The sequence below is a fragment of the Sorex fumeus genome, unplaced genomic scaffold, assembly GCF_029834395.1.
Source record: "Sorex fumeus unplaced genomic scaffold, SorFum_2.1 ptg000030l, whole genome shotgun sequence".
Classification (NCBI taxonomy): Eukaryota; Metazoa; Chordata; class Mammalia; order Eulipotyphla; family Soricidae; genus Sorex; species Sorex fumeus.
The window spans coordinates 10,064,421-10,078,203 of record NW_026606087.1 but is presented as its reverse complement, the minus strand read 5'-3'; the positions used below and the strand labels follow the sequence as shown (position 1 = coordinate 10,078,203).

At 35.8% G+C, this 13,783-nt stretch overlaps 2 protein-coding genes across 2 annotated transcripts; both read right to left on the bottom strand.

Moving 5' to 3' along the window:
• Positions 1–1,884: 1,884 nt before the first annotated feature.
• LOC130025272 (olfactory receptor 10A3-like) lies at positions 1,885–2,829 on the bottom strand. The gene has a single exon (XM_056116228.1). The coding sequence runs from the start codon at positions 2,827–2,829 to the stop codon at positions 1,885–1,887; it is 945 nt and encodes a 314-aa protein (XP_055972203.1).
• A 6,747-nt stretch (positions 2,830–9,576) lies between these two features.
• LOC130025284 (olfactory receptor 10A3-like) lies at positions 9,577–10,521 on the bottom strand. Its single transcript, XM_056116240.1, has one exon. It carries the CDS (start codon positions 10,519–10,521, stop codon positions 9,577–9,579), a length of 945 nt encoding a protein of 314 aa, XP_055972215.1.
• Positions 10,522–13,783: the final 3,262 nt, after the last annotated feature.

Below are 13,783 nucleotides of genomic sequence, written 5' to 3'. Positions count from 1 at the left end.
TTTTTAAAAAATAGGCAAAAAAGCAATTAAAAACAAGAATAAACAGAGAAAATATAAGATGTTTCATACAATGTCTTGAAGAGAATTCCAACTTGTGATGGTTTTATTGATTTATATTAGACCTACTACTTTTTCAGCTTTGTAAGATGTATTGACACGACATTTTATAAATTTAAGGTGTATGATGAGATGATTTAACTCTATTACAAAATATTGTCAGAATAATATTCATTAAGATTTTTGTTCACTGTCACTGTCCTCGCATTGTTCATTGATTTTTTCGAGCAGGCCCAGTAATGTCTCCATCGTGAGACTTTGTTGTTACTGTGTTTGGCATATTGAAAATGTCATGCATAGCTTGCCAGGCTTTGCCCTGCGGATGAGATACACTCAGTAGCTTGCCGGGCTCTCCAAGAGGGGCGGAGGAATCGAACTCGGGTCGGCCATGTTGGCCGCTTGCAAGGCAAACGCCCTACCCAGTGTGCTATCGGTCCAGCCCAAGATATTCATTAATAGATATAAATACTTGAGTGTATATGTATGTTTGAATATTTGTTATTAACATATTTTGAATACATAAACATATTGCTAAATATGGTACCATATTGTACACTAGATCTCTAGTACTTAATCCTCTACTAGAAATTTGATCAAGATCTCATTACTTCAGCCCTACCTCCTTCTGGTACTCACTCTTCTATTATATAACCAAGTGGTTGAAATTCCACATATAAGTGAGATCATAAAATATTTATTTATATGTGACTTCTTTAACTGATTAAAATTTGCCTAACCTGCTTCAAGTCCTGAATTCCTTCTCTTTCAACTCATGCTCACTTTAGGATATCTGAATTCCAGTGATACTTCAATTTTTTAGTGAATAACTCACCAAACCATTTCCTTTTAAGAACTTGCTCTTTCACTTCCTAATCTTCTGGATTGTGTTCCAAAGAAACTGTCTAAACTTTCTGAGTTGAAACTTTTGTTGAGGTTGGATAAATATATGGGAAAGTATCAAAACAAATTCTGTTTTGAATAATATTCATTGGACGTTCATGATGTAGAATAAGTGTGATACCACGAATATAGTGGGATTTAGCTGTGAGAATTAACATGTTATCAATTTGTTGGTCTCATGAACAGCAGCAAAGTAAGCCTGCTTGCCAATGGTAAGAAGCTATAACCATTTTTCTAAAGTTTAGGGGTGGCAGAATTAGTGATGGAACATTGTATGCTAAGATCCAGCTGTGAATAATTTTGTAAATCATAGTACTTTCACAAAATATAATTAAAGGAAAGGGGGGGAGTAAATCTAGGAACCAGAGCCATAGGAAGTAGGTGGCTTCACTTGCATGTGGTCAACCCAGGTTTGATCTTTGTCACCACATATGGTCCCCAGAATCCCACCAACAATGATCTCTGAGCACAGGGCTAGGAGTAACTCCTGAGCACTGCTGGGTGTTTTTTGAGCACTGTAGCCCAAAAAACACCCACAAAAATAAATCTAAAATAGTTATTAAAATGTGTATGAAATAACATCATCTCATCAGTTCCACTTTGAGGAATTTTGTTAGAAAAATAAACATCAGTACACATAAAAATATAAAAACAGGAATTTAATGATATTTAATCCTGATGACAATCATCCAGCGATGGAGGAGATTTCATAATAAATTGTCATGTTATATATCCTCACAACATATGCATCTTGGAAAAAATCAATAACAGTATACAAGAATGATCCCAAATATATTTTCAAGCTTATAAAACTTACAAATGCACTATACGCACATCAAGAAATTAGAAATTCATTTCACCATGTCAGTCAATTTCAATAACATTTAGACAGGAAGTGACCAAATATAACTTGGCTTATTGGCACGGTTAGAATGTGTATGAGTTAACTTTTTTTCGCCATAGTTTTATTAAAGCTCGTTTCATTTCACTGTTTCGCAAACTATAAATCAATGGATTCATCAAAGGTGTAAGAAGTGAGTAAGCCAGTGACATCACTTTCTTGGTTTCTGGGGAGTAGCCAGATTTAGGCTGTAAGTAAGTCATAGTGGCTGTGCCATAGAAGAGTGTCACAGAAGTCAGATGGGAGGCACAGGTGGAAAAGGCCTTTTGCCTCCCAGTGGTTGATGGCATCTTCAGGATGGCAAAGAGAATTCGAATGTAAGACAGGAGGATTAACAAAAAAGGAATTATAACAATCAAAACTGTGCCTGTGAATGCATAGATTTCAAACAAAAATATATCTGCACAGGCAAGTTCTAGCACTGCTGGAGTTTCACAAGAAATATGGTTGATTTCATTGGGACCACAGAATGGAAAACTAAACACCCATGTGGTCTGCAAAGTAGCCACCATCATCCCTGAGCCCAAAGAGAACATTACTAATTTTATGAAAACGCTTTTGTTCATTATCACTGGGTAGTTGAGTGGATGGCAGATTGCAGCATACCGGTCATAGGCCATGGCCCCCAGAAGAAAACATTCAGTCCCACCAAAAAGAAGAATAAAATACATCTGTGCAAAGCAGCCTGCAAAAGTAATTGTAGTTCTTTCAGTGGACAGGACCACTAACATTTTAGGCATAATGACAGCACTGAAACACACTTCTAACACAGACAAGTTAAGAAGAAACAGGTACAAGGGGACATGGAGGCTCTTTTCCAGGGAAATGACAACTATAATGATGGTGTTTCCCATAAGAGTCATCAGATAAATAACCAAGAAAACCCCAAAGAGCCGCTCTTGGAGTTCAGGGTAGTTAGAAAAGCCCAGGAGAATAAATTCAACAACAGAGCTCTGATTTTGCCTTTTCATTTCACTGGTGTCTATATATTGCTTTTATGGAGCTGGAAAATAAAATATGAAGTCACAATTCTGTAACTCAGAGTCCATCTCTGCATACAGCTTAGGTGATCTTGGCTGAAGTATTAAAGAGAAACCCTTTGGACAGAAATTTAATTGATAATGTTGGGCATGTCCAATTACTCAGACAATGAATCTTTCAAATACAGAGAAGTGAAGCTCTGGCTCATAGATTTGGTCTGCAAAGTACGTAACAACATAAAATTTCTATTACAATTTAGTATAGTATCATAATTTTGCCATCAAAAATTGATTCAGACAAATGAAATCATTTATAATTTTGGTCCTTTTCACATAGCATCATTAAAATTACCTATTTTTCTCAATTTTATATAGATATGCCACCAAAGCCACAAGAAAATAAAGTGTCAAAAAGTGACAAGAGAAAAAAAGATATCCACAAAAAATCAGTAAATTTTTATAATGAACAGAATAAAAAAGGATAATATAGTGATTACAAAAGTTATTTCAGAATAATTAGATGAAATATGATTAAATGTGACAACACACCTGAAAAACATATAAAAGGATTGTATTTTAGATGATTTGATCACTGGTGATCCATAAACAATGTGAATTAACTTTAGCCATATTGATTTTTGCCTAGACTGCACCTGAAAAAATGCACTGGGATTTTTATACCCAGGTAGGAAATTCATGTTATGAGTCATCACAGCATATCCCTGCAACCATGATGATATGATAAAAACTCTTTTTCAATTCCCATATGTCTGTATTTTAAGAGTCCTTCTTGCTTAACCCTTTTCTCTCCTTTGCTTCTTCCCATTAAATTTCTCAAGTATGTTCACTTAATCATTATTTAACAAGTGCTGCTTGTATCTGCCTTATTTTTAGCCTCTGCATGCTTAGGCGTATCTTTTTTCGCAGAGCTCAACAGTTTCTTCACCACTTAAAAAAGAAGTAAGATCTCACTCCTTACTTCCTCTTCTGCTTCTTATACCTTGCTCATTTTTCTTTACCATCTCCAACAAAAATTCTACTTACATATATGTAAACTAACTTTCTCCTAAAAATATAAACTCCAGGATCACTAAGATTTCTTTATGTTTCCTTACATACACAATACCTACAATAGTTTAAGACTTCTAACAAATGTTAAAACAATGTTTGTTTCTGTGTAAATGAAAACAAAAGTTAGATCTAGGCAGGCTATCCATAAAACGCAGAATGTCCTAAATGTAAACCAAGCACACACTATCAGGGTGCAAAAGTAAAAATGCTTTAGAAATTTCTATGAAGAATAGATTACTTACGAATGAGGAGGGATTGTAGAGGACTATAATCAAATTCTTAAAGAAAGGGAAAATGTCAATAATGGAAGGACCACAAGATAGGTCAGGTTTTTTTTTTTTCTCTTTTTTGCTAACTCTGTCCTCAGGGATCACCACAGGCAAGGCAAATGCCATACCCACTGTACTCCATCTCAGACTATGAAATAGGTTATTTTAAAAAGAGGAAGTTGACTTGCTCAAGAAAAGACATTTAATGACAACTTAGGACAAATTAGCACTAGAATGGAAGCCTGCTAGTCTTGTTTTGAAACCAGTAGGAATTAGTTGTGGGATAAGAGGAAGATAGGAGACAGATACAAAATAGAAAAATACAATGTTAGAAGTCCTGATTACGAGGTTATTAAACAGTAGATAACAAGCTGATTTATTTCTAATTTTTTAATCTGAATCATATAGTAGGATCTAATGTCTATTTACTATAACAATTGAGTTCAAAGACCACAAAATTTCTAATAGGACTTCTTAGGAACAAATGTTTACATTCATTTTCAATGGGGGAGAAGAATTTCAGTTAAAATTATTTTGAAGTGGATAGGTTATTAAAGTAGAAATTTTATCGTATCCTAAAACATAGAGAAAACTTTAAAGGACTATTTAAAACATGTTGTAAAACAAAATGTCTATGAAATAAAAAGAAACTAATCATAATACAACATTTTTATCTATAACTTAGAACACCCTAATTTTGATATGGGAACTCATTAACAGAATACATAGATAGATCATTCCCTTCTCTGAGTATCAGCCTTCCTATAGAAAAGGTAGGAGTAGAATTTAACAAAATTTCTTCCCAGATGAAAAGAAATGCAAAGTATGATACCTCTTAGTAAAGGCCACTTTTTCTTCAGCGAAGAAGAGAAAAGTCTACTAGTGTCAAACCAAATAAATGTTTAATTGTATTTAGTATTTCCTGAGCACTGATATATCTTTTCACCAATATCTCAAACATCACAATCAATGAGTTCTAAAAAATAAAACCACTACCAGTCACAAAAGCAGAATATGCACTTTCTTTCCTAATGACTCATTTAAATGTCACTACATCAGAACTTTTACCTCTAGTCAAAAGCCACGACCTCGCAACTCAGTGTTTCAGTGAAATGATTTTAGAGCATTATATGATACTAAATTATAAGCCCTGGAGTATGCATCCCTGGAGAATTTGAAAGCACATTGTAAACATTTTCCTGTATTTTTTCAAGATAACTGAAAATACCTGGACATCACCTCTTAGACGAGAAAGCCCAAGAGCACAAACCTAGAACTGTCCTTAATATTCCTATGAGGAATAGCTGCCTAGTTACACAAGAGACTCCATTTCACCAGGGCAGGTACCAACAGAAGGTGATAAACAGAAACTGAACAAAGGTTGAAAGTGGGGAAGGGAAACAACATGGTTGTTTTTGCTTTTTTATTATTATTATTTTTATTGAATCACCGTGAGATACAGAGTTTCAAAACTATTCATGTGTTTAGTCATTGTTGGTGGGAATGCTGACTGGTATAGCCATTTTGGAAAATAATATGGGAATTCCTCAAAAAGCTAGAAATTTAGCATTTGACCCATTCTGGGAATATACCTCATGGACCCAAAAACACAAAGCAGAAATGTTATCTGAATTTCTAAGTCCATTGCACAACCCAAGTGTCTGAGAACAGATGACTGGTTAAAGAAACTACGGTATGAAACACAATGCAGCTGTTGGGAAAAAAGCATTTTTAGGGTGTGAACCAAGCAAGTGAGCTAGAGACAGAGAAGGATAACCAGATAAAACATGCTCTTGGTACATAGCTGAAAACATATTAAGGAAAGCAGATTGAAGAAGTCTCTTTGTGAAAAGTATCTATGCTATTTTTATAACATAGTCTTTGATCTTTTAATGTATATGTTATCATGCACCTGAAAAGAGTGATAATTTTGCTTCATTTTTCAATCTGAATTTTTTTCTTGCCTAACTGTTGCTAAAAGATTTTCAATATTATATTGAAGAATATTGATAGAAGGGGCCATCCTTGCACTTTGAGCTTTCTTTCTTTCTTTCTTTCTTTCTTTCTTTCTTTCTTTCTTTCTTTCTTTCTTTCTTTCTTTCTTTCTTCCCTCCTTCCTTCTTTCTTTCCCTCCCTTCCTTCCTTCCTTCCTTCCTTCCTTCCTTCCTTCCTTCCTTCCTTCCTTCCTTCTTTCTTTCTCCCTCCCTCCCTCCCTCCCTCCCTCCCTCCCTTCTTTCTTTCTTTCTTTCTTTCTTTCTTTCTTTCTTTCTTTCTTTCTTTCTTTCTCTCTCTCTCCCTCCCTCCCTCCCTCCCGCCTTTCTTTCTTTCTTTCTTTCTTTCTTTCTTTCTTTCTTTCTTTCTTTCTTTCTTTCTTTCTTTCTTATTGAATCACTGTGAGATAGAGTTACCAGCTTTCGTGTTTGAGTTACAATCATACAATCGTCAAATATCCATCCCTCCACCAGTGCACATTCCCCACCATCAATCTCCCCAGTATATCCCCTCTTTCCCAACCATCCCCCTGCCGCCATGGCAGACAATTTCCCCCGTACTCTCTCTCTACTTTGGGGCATTATGGTTTGCAAAACAGATACTGAGAGGTTAGTTATCATGTTTGGTCCTTTATCTACTTTCACCAAACATCTCCCATCCCGATCGATTCCTCCAACCATCATTTTCTTAGTGATCCCTTCTCTATTCCAGCTGCCTTCTCTTCCCCCACTCCCCAATCATGAGGCAGGCGATGGAGCAATCTTCCTGGCCCTTGTGTCTACTGTCCTTGGATGTTAGTTTTATGTTATGTTATTTTATACTCCACAAATGAGTGTAGTCTTTCTATGTCTGTCCCTTTCCTTCTGATTCATTTCACTTAGCATGATACTCTCCATATCTATCCACTCATAAGCAAATTTCATGACTTCACCTCTCCTAACAGCTGCATAGTATTCCATTGTGTAGATGTACAAAAGTTTATTTAACCTGTCTTCTGTTCTCAGGCACTCGGGTTGTTTCCAGATTCTGGCTATTGTGAACAGTGCTGCAATGAATATACAGATGCAGATGTCATTTCTGCTGTGCTTTTTTGCACCCTCGGGATATATTCCCAGAAGTGGTATTGCAGGAGCATATGGAAGCTCAATTTCTAGTTTTTGAAGGAACAGCCATATTGTTTTCCAGAAAGGCTGGAGCAGTTGGCATTCCCATGAAGAGTAAAAGAGCGTCTCTTTTCCCCCACATTCACACCAGCACAAGAAAAAGAACTTTTGTTCTTTTGAATGTGTGCCAGTCTCTGTGGTATGGTATCTCATTGTTATTTTGATTTTCATCTCCCTGATGATTAGTGATGTGGAGCATTTTTTCATGTGCCTTTTGACCATTTGTATTTCTTTTTTTTTTTTTGAGGAAGCTTCAGCTCATTTCTTCTCCCCACTTTTTGATAGGGTTGGAGGTTTTTTTCTTGTACAATTCTAATAGTGTCTTGTATATCATGGATATTAATCCCTTATCAGACGGGTATTGGGTAAATATTCTTTCCCATTCTGTGGGCTCTTTCTGTATTTTAGTCAGGTTCTTTTTTTTTTTAATTTTTATTAGTGAAACACCGTGAGGTACAGTTGTAGACTTACAAATTTTTGTGCTTGGATTTCAATTGTACAGGGATCAAATACCCACCCCTCCACCAGTGCCCATTTTTCACCACCACGGGTCCCAGTATCCCTCCCACCCCCCATCCCTCCCATCCCACCCTGCCTCTGTGGCAGGGCATTCCCTTTTGTTCTCTCTCTCCTTTTGGGTGTTGTGGTTTGCAAAAGAGGCATTGAAGTGCAGAAGCTTCTTAGCTTGATAAGGATGAAACACTACAGACCAAGCAAGTGGAAACAAACATAAACAAAAGCTTTCAACTGTTTGCATTAAATACAAAGTTAGACAACTAGACAACATTCCAACCAGCAGCTTAAAATATATATATATATATATTGAACTAAGCATTAGGTAAAGGTAAATAAAGCTTAGTTCATTATCTATAATATAGATAATTGGAATCAATTCAGGTGCTCAGCAGAAGAGTGGATAAATATATATATGTAATACATGTTATATATATATACACATATATATTTATAATGGAATATTACACAGGTATGATAAAAGAAAAAATCCTATAGTTTGCTGCACTTGGATGAAATTATACCGTGTCATACTAATTTCAGTGAGTCAGATAGAAAATGACAAAAACTGTATGTCTGGAGCAATAGTACAGTGGGTAGGGCATTTGTCTTGCACAGGGCTGACCCTGATTTGATTCCCAGCATTCCATATGGTCCCCTGAGCACCGCTGGGAGTAATTCCTGAGTGCAAAGCCAGGAGTAACCACATGCAGTGCTGGGTGTGACCCAAAAAGCAAAAACTGGATATTCTTCCTAATATGTTATATATGTAGCACTGTAACACTGCAGTCCCGTTGTTCATCAATTTACTCGAGTGGGCACCAGTAACGTCTCCATTGTGAGATTTATTACTGTTTTTGGCATTTCAAATACTCAATGGGAAGCTTGCCAGGCTCTGCCATGTGGGCGGGATACTCTCAGTTGCTTGTGGGGCTCTCCAAGAGGGACAGAGGAATCGAACCCAGGTTGGCCTCGTTCAAGGAAAACGACCTACCAGTTGTGCTATCACGCCAGTCCTATGTTATGTATAAAGAAACAAATCAAGTAAATTCTTTTAAAAGTTGTAAAAAAGTGTAAAACATGCTAAACTATTAACTTAGAAATCTGAAAGATCCCATGTAGTCTTCTAATTATCAACATTAGTGAATAAATGCAAAAATACCAAGTGAGGTCATGTTTTAAATGATAAACCACAAAGTACAGAAGGAAAATATGTGAGGTATCCCAAAAACTCTTTTCTTTATTCAGGAGCAGATTTTATACTCCTTTATTAAAATCTCATCTATTTATGAGGCTTTTGAAGTTCTGCTTGGACATACAGTAGAGCATGACATAGAATTTGTCTGAAGAACTACAAGGATTTTTAAAAATATATATGTAGAAGTTGATAAATGTCTGTAAGAAAAATATACTCTTCATCACATCAGATCCACATTGAAGAACTTATCAGGCATAAAACATTATTATATTTGAACAAGTGTTTATTGAGGCCTCAATTACAAAAGAGAATAATCCAGTGATTACCTATATGATAACATTAGAGGAAAAGAAAAAAATGTGTTATTACATAATCAGATATGTTGATAAACTGAATACCAGCACATATAAAACAGATCTCAGAGTATAATATTAAATATAAAAAACTCTGCAGATGAATAGTGCAAAATATTAGTTATTTATTCAATTATTCAGGAGGTTACAAAATATCACATGCCTTGTTAAAAGATAATTTACAAAGTTTGCAAATTAAATTTTCTTCTCCATAATTTTACCATTGCTCTTTTCATCTCATTGTTTCTCAAGCTATAGATCAGTGGATTCAGTAGTGGTGTAAGAAATGAGTAAGCCAATGACATCAATTTCTTGGTTTCTGGGGAATAGCCTGATTTAGGCTGTGAATAAGTTAACATAGCTGTACCATAGAAAAGGGTCACAGAAGTTAGGTGGGAGGCACAGGTGGAAAAGGCCTTTTGTCTCCCAGTGGTTGTTGGCATCTTCAGGATGGCAAAAAGAATTCGAGTATAAGATAGGAGAATTAAGAAAAACGGTACCACAACCACCATAACAGTGCCTGTGAATGCATAGATTTCAAAAATAAAGGTGTCTGCACATGCAAGCTCCAGCACTGGGGGCGTCTCACAGAAGAGATGATTAATTTCATTGGGGCCACAATAGGGGAAGCTAAAGACCCAGGAGGTATGCACAGTATCCAATAGGAGCCAAGAAACCCAGGAGAACATTACTAATCTCATGAAAACACTTTTGTTCATTATCACTGGATAGTTCAGTGGATGGCAGATTGCAGCATATCGGTCATAAGCCATTGCCCCCAGGAGAAAACATTCAGTCCCACCAAAAAGAAGAAGGAAGTACATCTGTGCAAAGCAGCCTGCAAAAGTAATTGTAGTTTTTTCAGAGGACAGGACCACCAGCATTTTAGGTGTAGTAGTTGCACTGAAACCTACTTCCAACACAGACAAGTTCAGGAGAAACAGGTATAAGGGAATGTGGAGGCTTTTTTCCAGGGAGATGACAACTATAATGATGGCATTTCCCAACAGAGTCACCAGGTAAATAACCAGGAAAAACCCAAAGAGCCGCTCTTGCAGTTCAGGATAGTTTGAAAATCCCAAAAGGATGAATTCTGTAACAGAGCTCTGATTTTGCCTTTTCATTTCAGTGGTTGACAATAAACACTACTTTTACGGATTCAAAATACAAAGTATTAAGTCACAGTGCAATAACGCCGAGTCCACCCCAATAAATCCTGGCCAAAGTGGTAAAGAGCAGCACATCCTGACAGAAATGCAACAGCAATATTGGAGAATGGCCAACTAATCATATAAGTAAATTTGCAAATGAAAAATGAGAAGTGAAGAATTCTGGCTCAGAAATCTAGTCTGAAAAGTATGAAAATAGAATCAAAATTCTTTTGCAACCAAAACACTGTGTAATTTAAAATTCAAGCCTCCCTCGCATTATAATAAATAAAAATATAAATATTAAGTAGTTCTGATATTTTTAAAGACATTATCTTTTAAATTTTATATAAATGTAAAACCTAAGCTCACCAAATTATTTAGTGCTTAAAGGGACCAAGGGTAGAATCTCACAATGTATTGTAAAAATAAAATATAGTAATGTAAATATAGTAATATAAATATTTATTGATACAAGTGATTGTAGATAGCACTCAGAAGAAACACAAAAATGTTGTGTTTTAGGTGAGCCTTTCTTAGACGATCCACAAATTATGTGAGTTGATACAGATATATTGACTTTGTACCAGACTGCACCTGCCAAACCACAGTGGTTCTTTCTGCTTGCGACTAGTGATCAAGATCACTCCAGCAGTACCTGGATTCCACAATACAAAATGTGAGTTCTAGCCCTTTGAGCTATCTTCTAAGTCTCTGCACTTACTTGAGCCACTGGGGGCTCAAATCCCTATGTAAGCAATGGAAATTAAGTGTTTGATTTGATTGAACCTCTAAGACAAAGACAGAGTCAGCTGCGTCATTTGTGGAATGAGGATCATTCGACTACTAATCTAATGCAGTAGTAGAAGGCAAATTGTCTTAGTTCTAATTTTAACCATATCCCTTTATTAAAATTAAATATCCATATTAACCAAAATACTTTTGGTTGTTAAAGAGCTCACAAATAACTATCAATTGACTCTGTAAGAGAAAACATTTGTACGAATATATGTAATTGATTACAAGAAATTTTTTTTGCTTTTTGCGTCACATACAGCGATGCACAGGGGTTATTTCTGGCTCATGCACTCAGAAACTAATCCTGGCGGTTCTAGGGGGACCATATGAGATGCTGGGCCTCGAACCCGGGTCGGCCATGTGCAAGGCAAACACCCCACCAGCTGTGCTATCGCTCCAGCCCCAGTTATGAGCAATTTTTAAGTAGGTAGGTTTAAAATGTATAAATTTAGAGTATCATATGAACACAATAGAAATATTTGAAGAGTTGATTAAACACATATCAGGAACAAAACCGGCAGGAAGACCAAATATACATAGATAATCCACTTTTCACTATAACTTCAAATATTCTAATGTCTTGAGTAAACTTACATGTATAAAATACTTAGACAGTTTAGTAGTAGCTTTCAATCAAAAAAGTTATAAGTTGGCCTTATTCATCTAGTTTCCTCTCAGATGCAAATTTCTAGCATTCTATTACTACTCTGTGAAAGCACTTTTAACTTAAATAATTACCTGAACAATTCCCTAAAAGGAAGATTTAAAAATTTGACCAATATCAAATACAGAGTCTACTGATTCAAATGGTGTGTTCTTTATAAACTTTATTATTATGAGCCCTCAGCTTAGTATTTCCTGAATATTGACATTTCACGCCAACATCATCTGCAGTTATCAGTGAGAACTACAAATAAAAACCCACTACCAGCAATATCAGCAGTATCTTCACTTTCTTACCTATTGACTGTTTCTTTAAATGTCACTCTATTTTCTCAGTTTTACCTCTAGCCAAAAATCACCTCCTCAGAAATAAAAATCAGTGACTCCGCGAAACAGTTCCAAAATACTATATGACTTTGAATCATATTCTCCAGAGAGTCCATCCCTTGATACTTAGAACCACTTGATAAACACTGTTATTTTTGTGTGATAACTAAAGTGGCGCAAATTTGTTCCTTCTAGTGAGAAAACTCAAGAGTACAAACCTGGAACTTCAGTTCTTATTCCATTAGGGACCAAAGTGGAAGATTACAAAATCAATACCCCAAAGTCCATGACTTTCCTATATACAAATAATGAAAGAGAGAAAGAGACCATTGAAAAAAACAATCCCCTTCACAACTGTGCCTCAGAAAATCAAGTACCTTGGAATCTGTTTAACTGAAGAGGTGAAGGACTTATTAAAAGAAAACTATAAAATACTACATCAAGAAATAAAATAGAGGGGCTGGAGCGTTAGTACAGCAGGTAGGGTGTTTGCCTCGCACACGACCAACCCAGGTTCAATTCCCAGAATCCCATATAGTCCCCTGAGCACTGCCAGGAGTAATTCCTGAGTGAAAAGCCAGGAGTAACCCCTGTGCATCACCGAGTGTGAACCAAAAACCCAAAAAAAAAAAAAAAGAAAGAAAGAAAAGAGGACATGAGGAATAATAGAGACACATTTTCTGCTCATGGATTGGGAGGATTCTAAACATTGTCCAAGTAACAATACTCCCCAAAGCATTATACAAATTTAATGCAATCCTTATAAGGATACCCATTACATCCTTCAAAAAAGTAGATAACACTCTTGAAACTCATTTGGAACAATAAACCCCCATAAATAGCTAAAGAAAAAATTGGGGGAAAAGGAAAATAAGAGGCATCCCTTCCCAACTTCAAAATGTACTACAAAGAGATAGTAACTAAAACAACGTGATGTTGAAATAAAGATAGACTTGCAGACCAATGGAATAGAGTTGAATTACCTGACACATACTCTCAAATATATTATTATAAAATCTTTGATAAAGGAGCAAGCAATATGAAGTAGAACATAAAAGTCTCTTCAACAAGTAGCTAGAGTAATGGGGCAGCTCTTTCTAACACGTCTTTCTAACACCAAGTCATATAAAAAAGGATTAAAGACTTCAACATCAGACCTGTATTCATAAGGTTCATGAAGGGAAATGTAGGCAGAGCCCTCCATGATATTGAAATACATCTTCAAAGATAAAACACCTCCAACCAAGCAAGCTAATGCAAAGATGAACAAATATAGTTTAATGTATTTTAAACTACATTAAAATATAAAACTTCCACACTTCAAATGAAATGGAGACCAAGATACAAATAGCCCACAGAATGGGAAAAATTGTTTGCCCAAAACTCATCTGATTAGGAGTTAATATCAAAGACATATATGGCACTGGTAGAAGTTTACAAGAAAAAAATC

What these genes read in the sequence shown, in the direction of transcription:
- LOC130025272 (XM_056116228.1), bottom strand. Translation starts at nt 2,829, where the DNA reads ATGAAAAGGCAAAATCAGAGCTCTGTTGTTGAATTTATTCTCCTGGGC.
- LOC130025284 (XM_056116240.1), bottom strand. Translation starts at nt 10,521, where the DNA reads ATGAAAAGGCAAAATCAGAGCTCTGTTACAGAATTCATCCTTTTGGGA.